Consider the following 25195-nt stretch of genomic DNA (forward strand, 5'->3'; position numbering starts at 1 on the left):
CAGTCATTCTGACTCAGAGTCCTTCCTGGTGGTGCACGCCTTGTTCAATCAACCAAGACAAAGAGAAGGGTTCTGGGAGGTGGTCGGACATGGGGGGTCTCCTTTTGACCTTTCCTGAACTCTTCCGGTTGGTGGTGGCTTATTAGTTCCGTGTTCCTTACCAGGACCTTGTGTCGTAAAACAACTCATGCAAATGGTTACTATGGTGCCTGGCCAGGGTGGGGGGCTTCAATCAGTGTGCTTCCCTAACAGACGGAGGAGGCTGGTGGGCTGCGTAGGGCTAGGGTCAGTGTCAGTGTTACAGTCCATGGGGTCACAAAGCGTCAGACATGGCCGAGCACACAACCTCAAACAATGTAGAGGGCGCGCTCCGCCCTTGCAGCCTGCTCAGTCTGGCCCATCGGTGTAACATACAATATATGGTAACAAGGACCACCACTCCCCAAGATGCTTCCAAAATCCCAACCCAGCTCCCCAGCCCCCAGCATTCCATACAGGCTTTCTTAGATGTTCAAAAACCCAAAATGTGCTTTTCCACCCCCACGCTCTGCAAGTGGTGAAGACAAAGAAATGGAGAGCGGGACTCTTTGTTATTCTTTTATCTGTGAAGTTTACAGAAAGGGGAGAGAGAGGAGGAGGCTCTGCTGAGTGAGCACTCTGCCCCCGCTATGGCCCTGACTGTACCCACTGCCAAGGATGAGCAGCTTCTTATCTTCAAGCCTTTTAATTTTCTAGGTGATAACAGCAATCCCAGGCACCTGAAACATTACCAGTTACTGTTCAGCCAGCTTATGTTTTTTGTGTGTGTGTCCCGGGGCGGGGAGGCATCTATGTAAATAAGTACTTCTCTAAGTGTTCCTTTCCACAATATTGCTCTAGAATGTCTTAACTTAACTTAAAAATTTGTACTCGGATACTGAGTCATTTTACATGTCTAAAAGGAATATTTACTCTTAATTCTCTAGTTCCCCGGCATGGGAGAGAGGGAGGGAAAGAGCCAGCAGAGTGGTGCAAACCCAGAATGCTTTCTTTTTCCTCATAAGCAGCGCTTTTCAGAGCCTTTGGTGTCCCGCTGTATGGATGTGTCACTGTGTGAGATGACAACAGGATTTGCTGGGAATGTGGGCCACTATTGTATCTGCCTTACGTAACCACGTGGAGTGGTGGCAATGGGTGAGCAGGCTGGGATGAAGGCAGTGCCCTGGCCAGTCACCCTCCCAGAGGCCATGAAGACTGCGCAGTTCCTCCAGAGGATGTGGGTCCAGGCTGTTAAAAAGTTGGGGAGATTGAAAGGCCATGTGAGTCCCTCTGCAAGCTCTCCTTTCCCCCTTTTCTTCCCCAACCTTTCTTTGTGGGAAATTGGGAGGGGGGGAGCCTTCTCACAGTGATTCCTTTCTCTTCTGATTTATTTGTGCTTCTGGCAGCCCTCAGGAACAAATTGTGAGATGCAGCTTGTAGTCATTGGTGGGTTTAAAAAAATACTTGTCTTATATTAAGCAGACTTCTGTGAAACTGATAGCCTCTTAATGGGATTTATGAATCAAAGGCTGCTGTATTCCCTGTGTTGGGAATCTGCAAGCACAGCGTTGGTTTCTGGGGAAAGATGTTTGTTTGTATTTGGGTAATTGTAATTTCTTATTTTGGGTAAAGAGCTTTCTGCTTCCTTATCCAGCAGAAATCTATATTTTTCTTCTTCTTATTATTTTTTTAGTATTCTTTTTATCTTGGTTTCTAAATGATAGAAAAAAGTTTTTTCCCTTGTTCTTTTTTTCCCTCAATAGATTGAACATGGAATGCACTGTAACATGTATAAGTGTTTACTTCTATGACAGGATTTTTATCAAACATGTCCCTTATGGGCAGATATTGATTCATCTCTGGCTCTGACTTTCCATCACTGAAAACCAACAGTTTGTAGATAAAAAGCTTAAAAATTTCCTGTTGGGAGAGTCAAGACAGTGAAGACTTTTAGTGACTGCCTCCTAGTTGGTTTTTATCACATTTTGATATTCTTTATGTAAAATACGGAATTTACCTATTTGGCCAAGATTTTTTCACAGGAAAGAAACTTTAACAACTAGAGAGTATTTTTAAAGAGACAAATCAAATAACTATTTGTTCCTTTCTCATTCTTCATGTAAATACGTTACTGCCAACATAAAGCTTTTTATTTACAGTTTTTAAAAAATGGCCCCCGTTTATCTTTCTGTGTTGTCTAAGAATTGAGTCATTACAATTTCGTGGGGGTGGTTATTCACCTTACATACAGAAAAAGTGAAAGTGATGTGGGGAAGAGCACTGGAGATCTTCCTGCTGCTGGAATGCTGTCTCTTGGGTTGAATTGGGGGCTTGGCTTCCTCTGCAGCCTTCTGCTCACCCAGAGCCAGCCTGCTTCTGCACCTTGCCTGCCTTCATGCACCTCTCAAATTACTGCTCCCATCCCCTGCTTGCCCTCTGCCAGTCTGAAGGATCGCACTTTTGCTCTTTGGCTTTGCCGTCTGCACTGCATTAACAAATATTGGTATGAGGTCCTTGGGCCAGGAATCATTGGGTACCTTTGGTGTTCACTAATGAGTCCACCCTTCCTTCCCCCCTGTTTTTTAACTTATAAAGTGTTCGGTGTATAAGAGAATTATGTATCTAAATCATAAAGTGTAATTATAAAATATACTCATGAGCTCATCACGACACCTATGGACCCTCACTAGGGTGGACCCAAGGTCCTTTCTCACTCATCTACCTCATCCTGGGTCACACACACACAAACATCTCTAAACAAAAGTGTACAGTGCAGTGGTGTCCCATATATTCACATTTCCACGAAATAGTGTTTGCTCTTTGAATTATATAAAAATGATAGCTGTCTATATAAATCCTTGTAGGATGTTTTTCACTTAGTGTTATGTTTGAGATGCATCTGTGTTGTGGATGTGTGGCTCTAGTTTTCATTGCATTTTAATAATATATCACAATTTATTTGTCTGTTCAGCTCTTGATAGATCACTCAGGTTGTCTCGGTGTGGGCTGTTGAAACATTCCTGCTGTGAATACTCTGCAGATCTGGGCACACATACTGGCACATTTCCCTTGGGCCTCTGACCAGGAGAGAAATCATTGCATCGTGAATACGAGTGCCTTTACCCTGCCTGATATATGTGTACTTTTCCAATGGCCTTGCACGTGAAGCTTTCCGAAGGCTAAGCGGCTCCCTGCCCGCATTCGTGCAGTGTCTAAATATTGATGGCAGTTCTTGGCTCTCTGCACAGCCCAGCACAGGTTGGGTGGGGCCCGAGCCCATTGGCCCAGTTTGAAAGGCACGGCCTCAGCTGTCAGCTAAGCTGATGCATGCCTGCGGGCTGTCCGTGGGGATGTATCCGGAGCTGATTTTCTGTGATTGTGTAGGGTGCTCTGTGTTTCTGGAAAGATAGTAATACAGATGAGGCAGAGAAGACACTTAGGATTTGCTGTTTTGGGCACACCCGTGGTTGGTAAGCTCTACCTGGGCTTTGGCTGTTTTATTCACCTGTAGTCCAGGTGCCACAAACCCACATGCTTGGCACATAATGGATGCTCAATAAATATTTTCGAGGGAGTGAATAAGTGAACGAATGAAAGAATGAAGGGTTTGCTGTGAGACCTTTGTAAAAAGTCACAGCTTTGTGGGTTGTATGCAACATGGTTTATTTTTAATGCTCAAGAGAGCTATTAAAATTTCTTTTCACTCTAATTTCTTCACCTTTAAAGATTTGAAATTTATCACTTAGTATATTCTCTTAAAATTTAAGTAGTTAATGGTTTGTGTCACAGCCCATTAACTCTAGGTAAGAAAAGGTTGCTTATAATCTGAGCAGTTTCATAACAAGTTGATGAAGTCTTCCCCACCTGGCAAGGTGTGATTGATTAAAAATTTGATTCATTCCTGTGACTGGCACAGTAGTGGTAAGGGATTAATCCTTTCTCTGACAAATCAAATTTAAATTACTCCTGCAGGCAGCACAGGAATACCTAAAGGCAATTTAATCTTATTAAGAAAGAATAGTGAATTACAAAAGCCAGGTTCATACTTGGAGAATGTTTCGAAAATAAAATTTTGAAGTATTTATTTTGATAACTGATAAAAAATTTAAATCTGTTAATAGAGAGTTTTCTGGTTTTTGACACATATTCTAAAAGCAACGTGCTCATATTCTCTAAAGCCTCACAACTCCTGGAGAAATTTAACATTTATTGGTATTTACTCTTCCAGTCCTTTCCCTGTATGCTTACAAAAATAAATAAGTCGGGGAAATAAGAAACAGAAACAATGATGTTTTGTACCTTGATTCTTTTTCCTTTAATAGACATTTAAGTATATATATATACATATATATATATATATATATGTATATATATATGCTCTCCTATTGTTGAGCATTTGATTGATTATTAAAAACTGTAAACAGCTGTATATTTATATAAATTTATATGTATATCTTTGTGCACTTGTACAAGTATTTCTGTAGAATAAATTACTAGAACTGGAATTGATTGATCAAGTGGTATGTAGATTTTACATTTTGAAATACATTAGGCATTTGCCTTCTGGAAGATTTATGCTAATTTATATTCCCACTGCTTCCCAAGAACAGGTTGGCCTAAGAGCATAAAACTAATTCTCTTTCTAATTGAAAATATGGTCATCATGATGAAAAAAACTTTAGAAATGGACAGAAGTTAAATGATTATTTCAGTGCCTGTGTGTTTCACTGTGAATTGATTTATGTAACCTAAAGATCACTGTCCTTTTGGGAATTGTGCTCTCCATCCACCCCATAGCATTGCCCAATCCTCGGGGTCGTTGTCATGGTACTGCTTTTTTCCTGATGACTTTTAAACACTTTTTTGGCGTAGGGTACTGAATGATGGTTCTTCTTAATACATGAGAGTATAGCTATGCTCAAAGAGGAGTTGGCAACTGTATTTATTTTACCACAACTTTCAGAGTAGTTCACTGTTGAAATCTGTTAGCTTTAAAGTAAAGTGCAGAGAAGAAACTTGGAAAATATACATGCTAGTAAGATTACTTCCGGGTGATAGTGGATTGGTTGTATTGAAGCCACATTGAAAACAGGTCTTTGAGATGTTAGGAGGTGTTCTGTGAAAATGGAAAGGGATGATCAATTCTGATCAGCTGGATTTCTGCTTATTATTTTCCTTTAGGAAGAAACACTTTTTTAAAAAAATAGGAAACTTTATTAACATTTTGGAAAAGTTGTGTTATACAGGCACAAATTGGAAAATGCTATATAGACAACAAAAATCCAGAGAGAAATGGCCATAAACTAATTCTGGAACATCAGACCATAGGCACCTGAGTTTCCAGCTAACCACCTCAAGCGTGATATGGAAAAAGCAGAGAGCCACTGAATGGAGTAGAAATTTACTTTAAAGGAAAACTTGTATGTAATAGAAGTTGGTGCCTTCATCATATTAATTGAGTGATGAATGAATAATATATCTGTTAGTTTATTGAAAAGAAAACATTTTTGAGTGCCTACTCTGTGTGCCAGACACTGTTCTAGAAGATATGAGACAAAAGTGAGATAGAAAAAAGTCACTTGAAAATTCATTTTCTTTTTTTTTAATTGAAGAACAGTGGTCGTGGTGAATAAACTTAAACAATGGGAGAGATTTACATATTTTAGACAGTTACCTCCTTTGAATGCTTACATATTTCACTGTGTTACCATGCCTTCATTTAGCCTAAGCATCAACCCTTTTTGGACACTAATGCACCCCCACCCCCAAAGCACTCAGTCCCAGGTGTGCTGGTAGCACAGAAACTAATTTTCACCTTTTCCAGGCACCCTTTTTTGAGTTCTTTCTAACCCTAGAGACAATCTAAGTTCTATTTTTAAATCTCTTTCTGAGAATTCTGATCTCTTGGAGCCAGATGGTATTAACCAGGGAAATGTCCCCACTGTAAGTACATAGAGGGAGGAGGGAACTAAAGGATTATAAACTCCTCTGATTTGAGTAATCAGTGACAGCCACTCAAGAGTAGTCTGGCTCATCTTCTCTGCAAACAAAATTTCCTTTTTCTAACCCCATTCTACCAAAAGAAAGACATTATCTGCTCTAATATATCAGTTGTTAGTTTTTTGTGCTAAGCGGCAGCTCCCCCTCCCCCCCGCCCCCCCCCACCAAGCCTAAGAGTTTAACTGGGTAAAACAGGAGGACAGTATCTGGACGTGTTTTGATTCTCTTCTTTCTGTCTTATTAGTAGCAGTGCAGGAATTGACAAATTTGAGTTTAAAAAATTTTTAATGTAAAATAGTTTTTCTTAAATTATTTGTAAATAAGTACAGTAAAGCTTTTTATTCATATAATTAAATTTCTTTAAGTCCTTATGTTTTAGATATTGTCTATTAAAAAACATATAACTAGATCTTCTTGTTTTTAATCCATTTTGGCCATCTGTCTTTATTGTGATAACTCTTCTACATTCATTTCTACAATCATAGTTTATGTTTTGTACTAATATTTGCCCTCCTTTTACTCAATTTCCCATTTTGTCTCTTCTGCCTTCTTTTGGATTGACTTTTGTTTTCATTTTATTTTTCCCTTTGCTATTTTGGAAGTTATATTCTAATTATTCCCATACCAGAAAATTTAATATGTGGATTTTTCTTAATGAAGTTCAAAATTAATCAACAGTTTAATTCTGCTCTTGAATGCAATATTTAGAATGATTAAATCATGTTACAGTCTTCTAGATTTACCTCCTATGTTTCCTAGTTGTGTGTGTGTGTGTGTGTGTGTGTGTGTGTGTGTGTGTGTGTGTGTGTGTGCGAGCCCTCAGTTGTTGCCGACCTTTTGCGACCCCATGGATGGTAGTCAGCCATGCTTCTCTGTCCATGGAATTTTCCAGGTGAAAATACTGGAGTGGGTTGCCATGCCCTCCTCCAGGGGATCTTCCTGACCCATGGATTGAACCCACATCTCCTGCATCTCCTACTTTAGTAGGTGGATTCTTTACCACTAAGCCACTTGGGAAGCTCACAGAATTTTAGTTCTTAGTTAACTCTCAAAACTTACACGTTTATTATAGTTGCATATAGCCAGTATACATCCGGGTGCACCTCCCTTCTTGTTTTATTCTTCTTTCTGGGATTATTTTCCTTTCTTAAATTTGTCCTTTGGAAGTTCTTTTACTGCTTGTCTGTGGTAATAATCTGTCTCAGTTTTGTTTTTTAAAAAAATGTCTGTCCCCCAAATCAACAGTACTGTTCTAAAGATATAGTTCTACTGAGTTCAGGCTTTTCATTATTGCTGTTTCCAAGCCAAGTGTTATTCTAATTGCTCTTTTGTACTCTTTTCTGCCTAGCTACTCTCAAGTCTCTATATCTTTTTCTGTAGTAAGATTACCATGTTTTTCAAAGTGATTTTTTTAATTTGTTTTTTTAAATTTACCCTGTTTGTGATGTATCAGTCTTGAACCTGAAGAATCATCAGGTCTTATTGTTTTGGAGTATTGCATCTGTCTCACTTTCTTTTTTTTTTTTTTTTCATTTATTTTTATTAGTTGGAGGCTAATTACTTTACAGTATTGTAGTGGTTTTTGCCATACATTGACATGAATCAGCCATGGATTTACATGTATTCCCCATCCCAATCCCCCCTCCCACCTCCCTCTCCACCCGATTCCTCTGGGTCTTTCTTAATTTCTTCTGGAAATCTAGATAGACACATTGTAAGACTATCTCACTTTTAGTTTCTTTCAGCTGTTTCACTTTTTTAATGATTTGTGTTGCACTGGGTAATTTATTCACATCTTTCTTCCAATTCATTATCTTCAACTATCTGTGGTATGTGGTTCAATCCATTTTTAAACATAATTTTATTATCGTATTTTTTTATTTCTAAAAAATTTTAGATTTGCTTGGTCATTTTTGATGCTGTTCTTTGATTACACTTTGAATTTCCCCTTTTTAATTTCTTATGAAAGACACATGAAACATATTATACTTTTCTTTTGGTCTGTGATTGATTTTTTCCAAAATCCACAGACTTTGATTCTGCAGTTTATTTCTCTTAACTCTCACTAATGACGACCTGTTTTGTGTTTGTGTTTAAACTGTGAACTCATGTTCCACAGATACTTGTCTGCAGGATTCTCTGAAGCCTGTTTTGTAGTGTGTTCCTGGGTATTTTTAGTGTGTTCCTGGAGTATTTCGTTCACTCCATGTACCTGGGTGGTGCTGCCAATGAACCACTTTGGGTATGAGTGTTTTAGTAGGGGAGGGTGTCGTCACATCTATAATATGAATTTCAGTCTCAAGCCTGAGTGAGTACAGGTCTATCAATACAGGAATTCTCCAGGGAGATATTTTTAGATATTTCCACTCTGCCCAGAGCCAAGAAAGAGACGGGCAGCTGTGCCTGCTGTCTCCATCTGCCTCGCACGCTTTTCCCCCTTATACATCCACTCTGATCTGATCTCCACCCTGTTTACGTGTACAGTTTTCTCTCTTTGCAGCCTCCTGTTGAAATGCCTGCTGCAGTGCTGCCTTATCTCTCTGTCTTTGAGCTTTCTTGGCATTTCTTGCCTTTAAGGATTTCCCCTCAAAGCCAGCATGCATTTAATGGATTATTATGATTATGAAATGATATCCACTATTTTCAGGTTTGTCTAGACATCTGTTTTAGAATATTGTCAGAAATTGACACCCAGGGGTCTGTTTATGCTGGCATTATCATCTTTTATACCCATAATACTGATGGGGAAAAGGCCAAGGGGTCCCACAGACCTTGATACAAATAGTCTCAAGTTTGGCAGTCTCTTGATAAAGGCCAAGGATTCCCTTAGACTTAAAAATGCATAAACTTGCCTAGGAAGTTGCTTTTGACTGGAGGAAGGGGAATTTTTTTTTTTAATTGAAATATATCTGTTTCCAACTCTAGATAAGGGCTTTTATCATGACCATATTTTGGAGTGGTGATAAGAAAAAAGCATAACACTTAATATTTCTTCCTTTTAGGGTATGCCTCTCAGTATGTATTTCACTAGTTTTCCTTGTATTGTTAAGACTGCCATTTCATTGAAGGAGAGTGTATTTGGAAATAAGTAGTATAATGTTCCCACTCTTTTTGATGTGTGGAATGTGTGAGCTGGACTTTCTATGGAGACATTTTGAATTACAGTTTTATTACCAGCATTGAAATGCTTGTGGTTTTAATCAAATTGGTTTTGATTCTTTTAAAACAGGCTCCAGGCATGGAAGAACTGATATGGGAACAGTACACTGTGACCCTACAGAAGGTGAGTGTGACGTATGTCATATCTGTTCTTGTATTTACAGATCATGGATCTTTTTTTAATTGAAGTATAGTTGATTGACTGTGTTTCAGGTATACATACAGCACAGTGATTCATGTGTATATGTATACAGACACACATACACACTTTTTCAGATTCTTTTCCATTACAGGTTAAGAGATACTGAATTTAGTTTCCTGTGCTATACAGCAGGACCCTGTTGTTTATTTTACATATAGTTGTGTGTATCTGTTCATCTCAGATTCCTAATTTATCCCCCCTTCCTTTTCCCCTTTGGTAGCCATAAGTTTGTTCTCTATGTCTGTTTCTGTTTTGTAGCTTCATTTGTACTAAAATCTTTGCTTGGATTCCACATACAAGTGGACATATAATGACTGAGTATTACTCCGTTTATATATACCATAACAGATCATGGATCTTATTTATTTGTACACAGACACAATTACTGCATTAAAAAGGATTTGTATGTTGTTCTGTTTTTTGGCTAAGATCTGTATAATATAGAAGAATCATAGAGATTCATTAATGTATTAACATATCTTCAGATAGAATATTTTACAGGAGAAAGAGGAAAGAAAGGGAGGAATGGAAATAATCTGTTCTGTTTAATGTTAAGGCAGCTTCTACAACTTCTGTAATTTTAAGTATAGCGTTTATAACATCATTCCCTCAGTGACTTTTAAGTCCAAACTAAACTTTAAAACATTGGTTTAGCACTCAGGAGACATGGGTTGTATTCCTTGTCCCACTCCTGATTGTATTAATGGAGCTAAGTTAATCAGATTTTTAATGATGCCCCCTCACCCTCCCCCCACACACAATGGGATTGAAAGTAGAAGTAAGATCATAAAGTAAGATCATAAAATACATACATGTATTTTACTGAATTTTTTAAGTTATGTCACAGGTATTACCCCTCTTGGTTAAATTAGGTAATACAAAGAACTTCTAGAACTCGGAGTCCAATACACATTAATAATTGCTGCTTAATAAATACTAGATCTATTCCTTTTTATTCTGACAGCAGAGTTTGAGGGAGGCATGATAGGTGTTAGCCCCACTCAAGACAAGTGCAGCCATTAAGAACTTGTAAGTGATTTGTGTGTGCCTAAATGGCTAAATGAACTAAACACACACTCGTGATTCTTATTCATCAAGCTGCCTTGGTTAGCCTCATGATATTCTTGGGCCCTGTACGGGTTTTTTCCCACTCTGAGTCCTTCCAGTCTCTGTCACCATGTAGATGGAGTCTAAGTTCCTCAAAGGGAGAGTTTTCCTTTGACCATCACAACCATGAACTTCAGACCTTGACTTCAGTGGAAACTGGTTTTTGAATAAATGTGTATGGAATCAATTCAGATAGAAAAACACAGATGGATGCTCAGGTGCTGAAACTTCTGGAGCGGTAATCATGAGTTCTTGAGTTGAGGGGCTTCCCCCATTAGGTCTTATTTTTCACCTCTTGTCCTTTTCTGGGGCTTCCATTCTGACTGTTTTCTCTGCCCCTTTGCCATATACCATTTGAATTTGAACCACAAATTGGCAAAGGTGAGAAACATTTTAGGCCTGGTACAGAGGATAGAGCTATCTTTGTGTGAAAACTGGTATCAGGTGACAGTGCTGCCAAATTCAAAGCCATGGGATTAATGAACAACAGCCCAACTTGTTCTGTGTTTTTGTTTGCTGTCAGTTGGCATCGTGGGCCCCACATGGGAACTTTTTTTGGGTGAAGGTTTCTTTATTCTCTGAATAGATTTTAATATAATCAAACTCTTATTTAGCATTATAGCCACATACATCGCTGGATGTAAATATAGTTCACATATAGTCCTGGATGAAATCCAGGAGCTTAGTTTTTTTGAACACTGAAATGAATTAGGATTCTGTATTATTTGGGTTCACCCTTATGCATTTCTAGATTAATCTTGAATCTCATTCATCTCTATTTCCATCCTAAATGCATGTGGAAAAGAATTTAATACTTTGCTGTCTCATAAGATGTCAAAAATAAATTCATCTTCAGATTTTGTCTTTAAAAATTCATATACTTCTTCTTCACTGTATATTAAAATGAGACCATTAGCTCCTCTAACTTGTAAGTTAAAGGTATTCTTTAAATATACGGGTTTCACACAGATTCAGTTGTGACGAGCCTTTCCAGCTCAGGCCTGGATATGAGAACAGGTGTGATTGGTGATTCCAATAGCACATACTTATTTGGACAGAAGATATAATTTCCATCCCCTGCCAGCTTCTAGAGATAACACCAGTCTGTGCTATGAATCTTGTCCAGCTTTCACAAGGCTGTTTCTTTTAGATAAGATATTTCCCTTTATAAACCTGCCAGCTAACCATGATGATGTTATGTTCTGTTTCTCACTTGTTTCTCTAAGCCCTCTGTTTCTGAACTGTCTCTGATTATTGGTTTGACCTTCATTTTATTGACCGCTTGTAATAAATCCTGAAAGCCACTTATAGAGGATTTTATTTTAATTTTTATCTTAACTTCAATGACCAGGATTCCAAGAGAGGATTTGGAATTGCAGTTTCCGGAGGCAGAGACAACCCCCACTTTGAAAACGGGGAGACATCAATCGTCATTTCTGACGTGCTCCCAGGTGGGCCCGCCGATGGACTGCTTCAGTGAGTGTCCTTCCTCCTGCTCCTGATCCCTGCCAGTCCACTGGTTGGCCCTGGAAAGGGAACTTTTGGTGGTGTGCACTTTTAAAATTAAAAAAAGAAAGGAATATATATATATATATGTAAGTTAGTTTTCTTTCACACAGAGAGCATGATAGAATTTTTACATCATTTTCGGCATGAGATAAAGTTGCGAGTTAGGGTTCTGTGACCTCAGAATTTCTTTAAGAAGCTGAGACAACCTCTTGACTTCATCCCCTCCAAAACACAAGTGACTGTCAGCCTCCTTTGGGGGATCTGTAGATTTGCCGGAGCATACCATGTTCTGTGTTCCACCATACACCATGGGTAAGGAGGGCCTGATGTACAGGTTCCTTCTGTGCTCAGACCGTAGTGCCGTCCAGTGACTCCTGGAGGGACCCCGTGGGTTTGGGTCCTTCTCTGCAGGTGGTTTCCAGGAGACACTGTCCAAAGCGCTCTGAGCATCTCTTGGGTTCCTTCCTCTGAAGAGCTCAGACCAACTTGACAGATTAAACCTCAGGAGTCATTAGACACCAAGCCCTTTAATCTTTTCCTTTTATTTGTTCCTAAATGAACGATTCAGAGGGGCAATCTGGGAGTTTTTCATACCCCATTTTTCTGTTTTGTTTGCAGAGAGAATGATAGGGTGGTCATGGTCAATGGCACCCCCATGGAAGACGTGCTTCATTCTTTCGCTGTTCAGCAGCTGAGGAAGAGTGGGAAGATCGCTGCCATTGTACGTCCTGGGTTTGTTCAGCTTGACTCCATAGCGCTTTGTTTTTATGCCCAGAGGAAAATTACTACTTACTCTTTACCACTTGACAGAATTGCACCATCTAGGCACCACTGCCTCTGTACCCTCAGTACGTTGGGAGGATGATGCTAACTAAGGTTGATGTAAAGACCCTTCCTGCCTTCTCATCCTTCTCCTGACTTAAGACCAGTGCTTCTCTTACCTGCATAAATTTGCCTGAAGAGCCAGGTTAGATCATTATTCTCTAAGAGAATTAACTAGATTGCGAACAATGGTAAAACCACATTAGTTTAGAAACTAAATTACGAGCTCATAAACTCATCTGTAACAGCTCTCCCAGGATCATGTTCTTTCTTCATAAACTCGCATTTCTTTGGAGATAACTGGCAGCCTGTGCCATTCACTCATTCATTGGCTCACTCAGTCATTCGGCAAACATTGGTTGAATATCTGCTTAACCCTGGAGCAGGTCTGAGCTGTAAGGAGTGTTCACTCCAGCAGGGCAAGTGGACACAGCGAGCGAGAATTGGAACATGGTGTGTTAGGGACAGTGATGGGGGGATACACGGGGTGTGTGGTGTTTGATTTTTTTTTTCCAACTTTATATGATAAAAATTTTCAAACAAAAAGGGAAGTTCAAAGATTAGTATAATCAACACATATCTGCTATAGTGTTAATATTCTGCCATATTCACTTAATTTTTCTCTGTTTGTGTATATAAAGACATTCTTATTTTTAGTGAACCATTTTTCGGGAAGGGACAAGACATGACTGTTCAACCCTTCTTGCTTCTCAAACCTCCTAAATAAGGACATTCATCTACATAACTCTACTACTGTTATCCTATTAAAGAAAAGTAATAATAACTTCACCATGTCATTTAGTACACAGTCCATGTCCTAAGGTGACTTTGATAGACTGTTTTTGTTCTCCATCCAGGAGCCAGTCAAAGTTCATGAGTCACATTTGGTCCTTGTCTCATCAGTCTTTTTAATCTAGAAGGATCCCTCTTTTCCCTCCTCTCTCCTCCTACATGCCCCCCCCCCACTTTGAATGATATTGATTTATGGATGAACCTAGGCACTCCTACACAGAATGTCTCACTTTCCACATTTTCATTTTTGTAACTTATTGATTTAAAGCCTCTTGGTGCTTTTCACACTTTTGAGTAGAAGCAGATTTTTGGAGACACTGTGCTCGGTTTTATACTCACTGTTTTACTTTCCTCTTAACACTCTGGGGTATTTATCCTTCTTGTTTTAAAGATGAGGAACCTGAGGCTTAGCCTGGGTAGGAACACACAGTTTCGCTGGGAAGGAAAGCCGGGCTCTTAACCACTGTATTCTCTCTGTTTGGTTGTGACTGGTGTCTCCACTGTTTGGTGACAGGTGGTCAAGAGGCCCCGGAAGGTCCAGCTGGCCCCGCTTCAGGGCAGTCCTCCCGTCCACGAAGATGACCGGGCCTTCGAGGTGATGGACGAGTTTGATGGCAGAAGCGCCCGCAGCGGCTACAGCGAGAGGAGCCGGCCCAGCAGCCGCGGAGGGCGCAGCCGCAGCTGGGAGGAGAGCCCTGAGAGGGGCCGTCCCCACGACCGGGCGCGGAGCCAGGATCGGGGCCGGAGCCTGGAGCGGGGCCTGGACCACGACGACGACTACGGGCGAGCCCGGGAGCGCAGCCGCGGCCGCAGCCTCGAGCGGGGCCTGGACCACGATGATTACAGGCGAGCCCGGGAGAGCAGCCGCGGCCGGAGCATTGACCCGGCCTACGATCGCGCCTACACCCCGGAGGGGGAGTACGGCCACAGGGCCCAGCCTGATGCCCGGTATGGGGCGTCCCAGAACCGCAGCCGCGAGCACCTCCACTCCCGCAGCCCCAGCCCGGAGCCCCGGGGGCGGCCGGACTCGGACAAGCCCATCGGGGTCCTTCTGATGAAAAGCAAAGCAAATGAAGGTAGTCATGCATGATGAAGAAAAGCAGTGTAACAATAGCTCTCTCTTCCGTGCCACGCGTTGACCTAAATGCTTTGCACAGATTAGCTCATTTCATCCTCACCACCACCTCCTGTGGGTGTTACTCATATTTTTATTTTATAGACTAGGAAACTTGAGGCGCAGAGAAGTTCGTTGACTTGCACAGAGTTATATCATCGATGGCAGAGCCAGGTGGCAGAAATTTGGCTTTAAATGGTTAGGCCAGTGATTCTCAAAGCTGCATAAGTATCACCTAGACTCTTGTTAGAAAGGCAGATTCTTAGGCCCCAGCCCAGTCCCCACTGAATCAGAGGCACTGGGGTGGCCTCTCCTGTTAACAAGCTCTCTTGGTGAACCCAGAGCTGCTTAAACTAATCATCCATAGTAGAGGATGATACTCCAGCCAGTCTTGATTGAGATTTTGCTCTATGCCACGTCCTTTGTGGAATAAATATTCTCTTATTTAATCCTCACTAGTAAGGTGAGGAGAGATTTATGGTGTGTCCACAGAGGAGGTGGGCTCTGTCCTGCACTGCTGATCCATGTCATGTGCCTGGAGCAGTTGCACACACTTAATCAAGTCTGAATTCACTAAAGCCCTGTGTGATAGGTAGACAAACCAGTATTATTTGCAGTTTAGGTGAAACTCAGAGGTGGGAGGTGACTTGCCCACATCTTGAAGCTGATAAGTGGTAGAGTTGGAACCTAAACTTCATCTCTTGGAAATAAATGACAGGAAACAAGTAGGTGAATGAACGGGGATTTAGAGCCCCGTGTTGTGATATTCCTTGCATTGATTCTTGGCATTCAACATATTAAATTCCTTGTAATATACGTTTTATCTCTTTTCGTTCTCTAATTCTTCTCCTCCAAAGAGGAAAAAAGATGAGTATCCAAGAGTGTAATGTGTAAGATCGCTTGCTTTTTAGGTTGGGAATTTGCATTTTAAAGAGCCTATCAGATGAAAGGGTTTGTTTTCTTTAGCTCTTCTAGAGGTGCATGAAGAGTTGAGTTATAGAACTGGGTACCTGTTGAAAGACCTGATACTGAAAAGATATTGAAATAATTGCAAGGATGTGAATAACAAGATACCTGGAGCACAGGCCCAGAAAGTAATGGTGCAAGTTGAGATTGTATGATCTTTGAGGAATGTGCATCTTAGGTGGTTTAAGGGTTCTAGAGAATCTTATCATCCTAGATAATGACATCATCAACCCCCAAGAATTGCAGAGTGAAAACCATTCTGCTTCCAGATTGTGGACTGTTGAGGAGTTTTGAGACAGATGACTTGATATGAGGCATCCTTCACAGAGGCCTACTGTATGTTCTGTAGGACTTGCACCCAGGTTCCTGAGTTCCCCGCTGCAGTGCTCTTCAGTATTTTCCTCTTCCTCTTTCTCCTCTCCTGCTTCTTCCTCTTTTGCCTTCTCTTCCCCCTCGAACTCCTGCCACAGAAAGAACCACATCCTGCAAATAATTGTGGGTGCACCAATATGTGAAAAACTTGATCAAATGTTTCATGGAACAGTCCTTACTGTGTGTTGGTTTTTGAATAGTTCCATTACATTAAATTAAAAAATACTGGTCACAGCTCACTAAATTGATTTCAAGATTCACTCATGAATTGTGATCCACAGTTAAAAAAGATGTTGCGTGTCCTAAGAAACTGCCCAAGTCACGCCTGGTCTTAGTAATACTACCGAGGAACAAAGGGAGCTCAAGCCCCTTTGCAGATACGACATTTTACTCCTTCTGGGCCATTTTGTTCTTTAAACTTAGAATTCAGTGTTCATTGTTTTCCTCCCAAGGTTCTACTTTTTCAAAAAGATTTTTAAAGCCACCTTTTGCTAAGATTACATAATAATTAAGCATAACTGGCTAGAGTTCCAAAAGAGTTATCTTTAAAAATATCTGGCTGTTGGCAAGGTCTTCATTTGATTAAGATAAATATGATCCACTCATATGGCCAGCATTTACATGTTTCATGGGCATTAGATAGACTTGATGGTAAAAGTCTTAGGAACTGATCAGCTGATTTTTTTCTTCATTTGAAAGATGCCTACAAACACGTCAATAGCAACTTGTTAATTTTACGGTAAGAGTACAGTTTTTAAGAGGATGGAGGAATTGTTGACACATGAGAAGTCATGGCTGAGGTTTGTCTCAGCCTTCTGTGCTGGACTGTGAGGCTGTCTAACCAGTAAGGAGTTGCCATCCTTGAAAGAAAATGTCGTCCATCTTACCCTTATTATTTCTTGAGCGTCATCTTCCTATAAGGTGGGGGTGGACCGCAACACTGTTAATCATTGTAAGATCTGATGCAAACTTACCGTAAGTCACTTAAACCTGATCTTTAAATCTATATCTAAGTAGTAAAAAGTTATTTTGAATTGATAAGATTTTAGTCCATAACAATAATAATGAAAATTTGAATGTGCCTCTTTTAAAACCTGCTAGGTTTAGGTAGCTTTCTAAAATAACCGAAATTCATCCTTAAAATATGTCTATTTACAAGTTTAGTAAAATCAGAATAATATTTAAAATATTTTAAAGTATATATATACTTAGTAAATACAGTGGTTTTTCTTTTGAGATCAACACTAAGTCCATGAATCCCCAGAGCTGTGCCAGTTTTAGTTGAATTCTGTGTCTGTTGCTTTGCTGGTTTATTTATCCCTTTTCTTCACACACTGAAGTTTTTTCAGTGCCAAACCCTACACAATTTAAATTGTTATAGATGGAGAGTATAATATAGGTGGTACCTTCCTATAGGCAACTGGATTGTCAGTAGAACATGCCTGTACTGAATTGTGTTTTTTCCTTCCCCCAACATTTTATTTTGAAAAGTGTTAATTTTGTAACAAATACTCAAATAGCCTTCACCTAGTTTTACCAGTTTTTAACATTTTGCTACATTTGTTCCATTTCTATTTTTTCCCTTTCTCCCTCCCCCTGTTCTTCCCCTGCCTCCTCTCTATCTCTAATTGGTATTTTGGGACCCACTTGAAAATAAATTGCAGGCAACATGAACTTTATCCTTAAATATTTCAGTGGGTATCTCCCAAGGACAAGAATATTCTCTTACATAACCATAATGCCATCATCACTCTTAAGAAATTAGCATGAATATGCCTTTTAATATAGCCCAATTCATTTTGAAGTTATTCCAAAATAATGTAATACACCCTCCCTCCCCACACTGCCCCCTCCGCACCCCGCACATTGAATTGAGGACCTAGTGAAGTTTTACGCAGTGTGTTTGTTTTTTGATATCTCCTTTAATCTAGAACAATCTCTCTGCCTCTTTTGTTTTTTATGACAGTGACAGTTTCGACAAGTTCAAGCCAGTGGTCTTACAGACTCTCTCACATGCAAAATTAACTTTTCATACATATTTTAAAGTAGTTAGGCCTGAAAGGCAGACTCAGTTTTCTGGACATGTTAATGAAATATGTGTATGTTTGTCTCCTAGAATATGGTCTCCGGCTTGGGAGTCAGATCTTCATAAAGGAAATGACCAGAACCGGTCTAGCAACTAAAGATGGCAACCTGCATGAAGGAGACATAATTCTCAAGGTGGGCGGATAAGGGCAGAGAACAACCAGGTCATGCTCAGCTTCATAGTCTGCATTTCCACATTGAAGTTCCAACACAGTGAAACTTTGTTGAGATGGGAGTCTCAATAGTAAGACAAAGCCAGGAAGAAGAGCAGAGAGATCGTTTTTATCAGGAATACCAGACTTAGAGATTTGTAATAGAGGAGTGTCAGTTTAAAGGAAAAAAATCTCAACAAAGACATCCTTCTTCCCCCATTTATTTAAAGCTTAAGCTCCTGTTTTCTGAATGAAGGAAAGATGAGAGGGTGACTTGGTGGTATATGAATGCTGAATATTTAATAGTTTTTGTAAATCTCTCCAGTCAGGAAACATGTTCCAATAGTAAACCAAGCCATTGTCTTGAACTTGGAAGTTCAGTAAATTCAGAGTCACTTGAGTACACTGTAGCTCTCACACCTGTGTTTGGGTTTCAGACATGCAGGGTTATATTTAATTTAAAGGATAATTCATTTTTGTTCATTCTGTCATCTTAAAGCCCATGTCTGTTTGAATAGCTGAGCAAAGCCTTTACATTTTTAGCAGGGGAAATTAAGAACTTTTCTATTTCACTCTGAATAGTTGTATTACATGGGACATTACTGTTCTTCATATACACAGATAAATGGAACTGTAACCGAGAACATGTCTTTAACGGATGCTCGAAAACTGATAGAAAAGTCAAGAGGGAAACTCCAGCTCGTGGTGCTGAGGGACAGCAAACAGACGCTCATCAACATCCCCTCATTAAATGACAGTGACTCAGAAATAGAAGGTAAAGAAAGGGGAGGGTATGAACTTAGCTGGGAGTGAGGAAGGCTGTTGCTTCTGCATTCTCATTTCTATTTATCGTAGCCATTCAGCTGGAAGTTAAATTCCTAACAGAAACCTCTCTTTTAAACTTTAATTCTAAGTTACGTTGTTATTTTCTTATTAAAGGGTCTATTGAAATTAGGATTCCAGTATGGAATTCTGGTGCACTTAAGAATCCCAGTGGACTCTGATTAAAGCCATTGAATACAAAACTTGTGAGTAAACAAATGTACATAGGAGTGGCTCAGAGAACTAACCACAGGACTTCCCTGGCAGTCTAGACTCTGCCCTCCCAAGGCAGGGCGTCTGGGTTCAACCCCTGATCAGACAGCTAAGGTCCAGCCTGCAGCAGCTGAGGATCCTGTGTGCCATATCTAAGACCCTGTGCAGTCAAATAAATATTAAAAAAAAAAAAAGACCTAACCACATGCATTGTAAATTACTCATTCTTGGGCTTTCTTACGTGATATTTTTGAAGTGGCTCTTAATATTTCCAACAAAGAGAAGACAATATGGAGGATGGCTAAAACTGGTAGACACTATAATAAGGAATCAGTTAGAATGAATGAATATTACAGTATTCATTGGTTTGGAATTTGTGTCACCTCTTGTATGAAGATGTAATCATTTCTTTTAGTTTTAACTTGAAGATGAATAGCATAGGATAACATCATTTGTTTAGTTGGTTTAGTCTTTGTTTATTTCCACAAACAAGTCCAACTTCATGTCCTTCAAATTGGTCTTCGATATTCTGTTCTTTATTCTTTTTTTTTTTTTTTTGCTCTTAGGCATGTCTTTATTATGATTTTTTCTTTTTCTTTCTAAATTGAGATATAGTTGATATACAACACATAGGATAACATTTTAACCATGTAAAAATTACCCATTAAAAGAACTGGGCATGGCATTTCCTATATAACCATCTAGTATTGCCTTTGTGCAGAAAAGTTTAGAAAATATTAAGTGCTCAAGTTTAGAAATGGACTTGCTTTTTAAATTACTTCATAAAACCTTAAAACTTAGTTTAATTTCTATTATATAAAATGTTTAATCAAGTGGTTACTGCTTGGAGTACAGGAGAACAAGGAGAGCATGAGAAATAATCCCAACTTGCTAGGAGCTTGCAGTTTACCTCGTTTTTCCAAGTGTCATCCTCAATCCACTAATAGCATTGTGTCATACAGGAGCTTGATAGAATTGCAGAATCTCAGGCCCTCCCTACCCAGAACAACTGCATTTTAACAAGATCCCAGGTGACATGTATGCACATTTAAGTTTGAGAAGCATTGTTCTATGGTAAAAATGAGTTTGTGTATCTCTCCATCTATAAAATCTCCATCATTGACTTTTGACTCTTCAGTGGCAGCTTTGATGGAAAGGATAATAAATGAGGAACATAAAATTCTGAATTTGGATTCCTCTTTGTTAATTAATGTCTTTCCTTTCAAGCTATCAGATTTTTTTTCCCCCCAAGGGAAGACTATCAGACTATTTAATAGCACATTTACTGCCTGCCCTCTCTTCCATTTCCCATGTTTCCTTGCTCAGAGAATTGAATAATTTCTGGCACAGGTCTTAAATGTTTCATTAAAAAGACTTTTCTTATTTTTAAAACCAGATATCTCAGAAATAGAGTCCAACCGATCGTTTTCTCCAGAGGAGAGACGGCAGCAGTATTCTGATTATGATTACCATTCCTCAAATGAAAAGCTGAAGGAGAGACCGAGGTAAGATGATCCATGTTTTTCCCTTGCACATGTCCCTGTGTGTGTATACGCATACCTGTTGGCAGATCTGTCACGTGTTGAAACATTAACATGCTGTGTGCTTAAGTTCAAGAGAGGACACGCAGAGCAGGTGGTCCAGGATGGGCGCCACACCCACGCCCTTTAAGTCCACTGGGGATATGGCAGCCGCGGGCAGCACGGAGCCCAGCAAGGAACCCAGATACCAAGAGGAAGCCCCAGGTGAGGCTCATTTTACACAGTCGTGTTCAGGTGTGTGTGCTTGGTAATTCCAGAGGGTGGTTGGTAGGAGAGAGAATATTTAAAATCATTCTTCTGTATAGAAGAGGCACTCCTAACTTGTTTAATATTAAAAAAAAAAAAAAAAAGGAATTTGCCTTTTGTATGCGCCAACAGGTTGGTCACCTTCTGTTATATTTCATTAGTCATGGTCCTTTTGTCTCCCATCCCTGACCCCAACCTGAACTGTTTTCTGTTCACAACACTTCTGACATCAGCTGCATGGGTTTTGTCTTCCGCCCAACTATCAGTTCTCCAGACACCAACCTGGTGTCCTGCAAGTCAGTTCAGTTCTGACACTGACTACTGAATTCCTGCAAAGCCTGCTGGTTAAGGACTCCATCTCACAAGATGCCCCCACCACAGACACCAGTCACAAGCCTTGGGTTGCCGCCCTAACTTCTGACCAACCAGCTCTAAACTGAGAGGTTCCATGACCCCCTCTTCAAGTTTGATAATTTGCTAGAATAGCTCACAGAACTCTGGAAGGCACTTTATTTACTATTACCGATCAAGTTGCTGCCATTCTGTGTCACTTACATCTAAAATTGTTCAGGAAGGGGAATACCTGGTTAATCAAATATTGATACTTTTTTTTTTTTTTAATATTGATACTTTTAAAAATAAAGGATACAGCCAAATGGAAGAGATATCTAGGGCACAGTATGGGGGGAGGGTGGAGAGGTTTCATGCCCTAACTGGGCAGGTCACTCTACAAGCATCTCAATGATTTCATCCATCCTGAAGTGTTCTGAATCCCTTAGTTTTTGGAGGCTTTGTTATGAGCATGACTTCCTCCTCCTAGTGACCAGCCCCAGCTTGAGGCTGTCCAGAAGCCTACTAGGAGTCATCTCTTTAGAACAAAGGATGCTCCTATCACCCAGCAAATTCCAAAGGATGTAGGAACTCTGTGTCAGAAATTAGGGTTAAAGACCAAACATTAGAGCAAAAGATGTTCCTGGTACCCCTTTCACTCCAGAAATTAATAGGGGTCTTAGGATCTCTGTGTCAGGACCTGGGGGTGGTGCAGAGAGACAAGATACATTCCCCTTAATTATGTCACACTCGCATTTTGTCAGATTGGATTAAAGTCCTTTTATGTCCCATTTCTTTATTTCAGAAATAATTTTATGTATGTATTTTTGGCTGTGCTGGGTCTTTGTTGCTGGGAGGGCTTTTCTCTTGTTGCGGTGCGTGGCTTCTCGTTGAAGCAGCTTCTCTTATGCAGAGCACAGACTCTAAGGCACATGGACTTGCTAGCTGTGGCTCCCAGGCTCTGGAGCGCAGGCTCAGTACTTGTGGCACATGGGCTTAGTTGATCCGTGGCATTTGGGATCTTCCTGGATCAGGGATGGAACCTGTGTCTCCTGTATTGGCAGATGGATTTTTTACCACTGAGCCACCAGGGAAGCCCCTATGTCCCATTTCTGATCTCAACTCCATCCCCTACCCCCCACCACAATAAAATTATCATCATAATTTAAATGCATAAATATCTATCCATGGAAAAAAACAGCATTATTACATGACTTTTAAATTATTTAAAAATGCTACCACTTTGTAAATGTGATTATGCACCTTGCATTTTTAAGTTTCATTTTCCTTCTCACTTATTTTTGAGAAACTACTGACATCTGCTAATGCTTCAAAATTTAACTTTTAAGACTTATTTTTCTTGTTTGTTGTGATGATGTATATGTAGCATAAGGAACAGACTTGAATTTTTTGTGGATTTTATGATCTTCATATTTAGAGACAAAACCTGTTTGTCCTGGTTGCTAACGATATTTTTTTAAAAATTTTATAACTAGTGATGTTTTTTAATCCACAGTTCCTCCACCAAAACCAGTCCCGAGAGCTGTTCTTCGTCCAAGTCCTGAAGATTTAGCGATATATGGGTAGGCATCTCTTCCTGTTCCCCTTTCTTGCTCCACACAGCTCTGTCAACTTAACTGAAATCTGGAGAAATGGTGTTCTTAAACACCATTAAATGGTGATGATTTTGTATATAATCATCTGCCTTTAACCCATCTCTATTGCTAGTGTTTTTAAGAAAGAGAAATCATTCGTAGGAAGAGTAAAATGTGGAAGTAAGTGAGTGTTAACTTTGCCTGCTTGTCTGCTTAGCTGGCTAGTGTCCCAGATGTTATTCTGAATAGCTGAGTTTGCAGATCAAGAATGCCCAGATGGGTGAAGAATTGCTTAACTCTGGTGCCTCTGTAGGGACTGTAGTGATAGCTAGCCCTGGTGTGTGGAGGGAAGGGGGAAGTGATGCAGGGCTCTTCACTGGACAGTGAGAACCCCTGGTTCCGTGGTGTTCCATGGGTTAGGATCCTGCTCCCCTGGACTCAGGCTGTCTCCATTTGACAGGAGCCCTGTGGGATCAGCAGGATTTTCTTTGGAAGAATCCTGAAGTCGGAATCAGATGGCCTTGAAGTTTTACCCCAACCCTGCCCTTTATTTGCTTTTTATCTTGAATGAGTTTACTTAGACATTCTCTCTGTTTCTTTTCTTCACTGGTAAAGTGGCCTCCTGATATTCATCTCACAGCCCCAAGGAAGATAAAATTATAGATATATATAAGAAAGGCAAGAGAGAGTTTATAAAGGGTAAATCACTCTATAGGTAGAAGAAATTAAATCTGTCACTGCTACTGTTGGTTCTCCTTTACAAAAAAAAAAAAAAAATAAGAAAACCTCCCATCTTTCTTTACTGAAACTGAACCCCTTGCAGCCCCAATACCAAAATGGTGAGGTTCAAGAAGGGAGACAGTGTGGGCCTCCGGCTGGCTGGTGGAAATGACGTTGGGATATTTGTGGCCGGCATTCAAGAGGGCACCTCCGCCGAGCAAGAAGGTCTTCAAGAAGGGGACCAGATTCTGAAGGTACGCGATCCCAGCCCTGTTTGTAGGTGTTACTGGGAAGGAGTAGGGTTTCCTGGAGGGTCTTACATAAAGGATGAAGAAGTGGTCCCGCTGGTGAAAATGGACCAGCTGCGGGTTTGTTGCTGCAGAGCATCAGTTTTCTGTTTCTTTCCAGTGGACCCTGTTTCCTCAGTCCTGGAACCCAAAGCTCATCCTTATGTCTGTGGGAATTTATAGCGTTCAGAACCCTCACAAAGGTTTTTATTAGTTTGATTCACAAAACAGTTGAGACTTTAACTAAAGGCCTAGGTGGAAGGTCTTGCTCATGGTTTTTAGCCGATTCTTCTGCCTGGTTATCGCTCTTCAGGCCGTGTGCTGTAACTGAACAAAGGTGAATGTTGCCATCAGATCGTCTGATTTGAATCCTGTCCCAGCTTCATATTAGTTTGTGGCCCTGGCTCCGCAGCTCTGAGACTCAGGTTTCTGTATCTGTTCAATGTGGATAAGCATACCGACCTCACAGGGATCCTGGAGAATTTAGAACAGATGATACTCAGAAGGAATTCAGCAGAGTTCTTAGCACAGAGTAGGAGGGTCAGGGTCCCTTCTTTTTCCCAGGGAAAAATAACAAGTTGCTGCCACTCTTTGTCACTTACATCTAAAATTGTACAGGAAGGGGAACACCTGGTTAATCAAATATTGATACTTTTAAAGCTACTGTGTATGTGTTTGTATAATCTGTTGGTTTAAAAACAACTGATACGCAATTCCTGCTTTGACATTTTATGAAAAACATACCGTGTGTTTTATGTTGACTTGAGCATTAACTTCAAGCATGCTGAGTACCTTGTGATTATAAAAATCTAGAATGCTCGGGAGTTGTCTTCACTGGAATTTCTGCGTCTGTAAACTTGCTTTTCTTATCATGAGTTCCTAGGGGATCTGGTAAGAAGAGCATCTAACCTCAAAGGACAGGGGGAGAAAAGCAGAATTCCCAAGGCAGCAGAGCCCAGAAAGAAGTGGTCCTTTTCCTTCCTGGCCTGTGACCTCATGGTGGTAGTTCAGATTTCATTTCCAGAGCAGATGAAGGGCAGACCTTGACCACGAGGTGCTCTGAAGCTTTCCAGTGACATTCTAGACCCTCTTTGGCTCTAGCCAGGATCCTGGAAGACAAAGTGTACCTGAGTGAACCTCAGG

The 25195-nt window shown here is 40.3% G+C and overlaps 1 protein-coding gene across 4 annotated transcripts in view; it reads left to right on the forward strand.

Moving 5' to 3' along the window:
• TJP2 (tight junction protein 2) overlaps positions 1–25195 on the forward strand; it is a 124166-nt gene that overhangs the window by 76626 nt on the left and 22345 nt on the right. For all 4 annotated transcript variants that reach the window (XM_065908229.1, XM_065908230.1, XM_065908231.1 and 1 more), the window contains 10 exons: positions 9248–9301; positions 11838–11962; positions 12614–12716; positions 14124–14685; positions 18178–18281; positions 18920–19073; positions 20730–20838; positions 20945–21078; positions 22967–23033; positions 23869–24019. In XM_065908229.1, coding sequence (XP_065764301.1) covers positions 9257–9301; positions 11838–11962; positions 12614–12716; positions 14124–14685; positions 18178–18281; positions 18920–19073; positions 20730–20838; positions 20945–21078; positions 22967–23033; positions 23869–24019 — 1554 coding nt within the window. In that variant the 5' untranslated portion in view covers positions 9248–9256. The remainder of the gene's footprint in view (positions 1–9247; positions 9302–11837; positions 11963–12613; positions 12717–14123; positions 14686–18177; positions 18282–18919; positions 19074–20729; positions 20839–20944; positions 21079–22966; positions 23034–23868; positions 24020–25195) is intronic.

This window comes from Muntiacus reevesi, chromosome 17 (genome assembly GCF_963930625.1).
Source record: "Muntiacus reevesi chromosome 17, mMunRee1.1, whole genome shotgun sequence".
NCBI classification, from domain to species: Eukaryota; Metazoa; Chordata; class Mammalia; order Artiodactyla; family Cervidae; genus Muntiacus; species Muntiacus reevesi.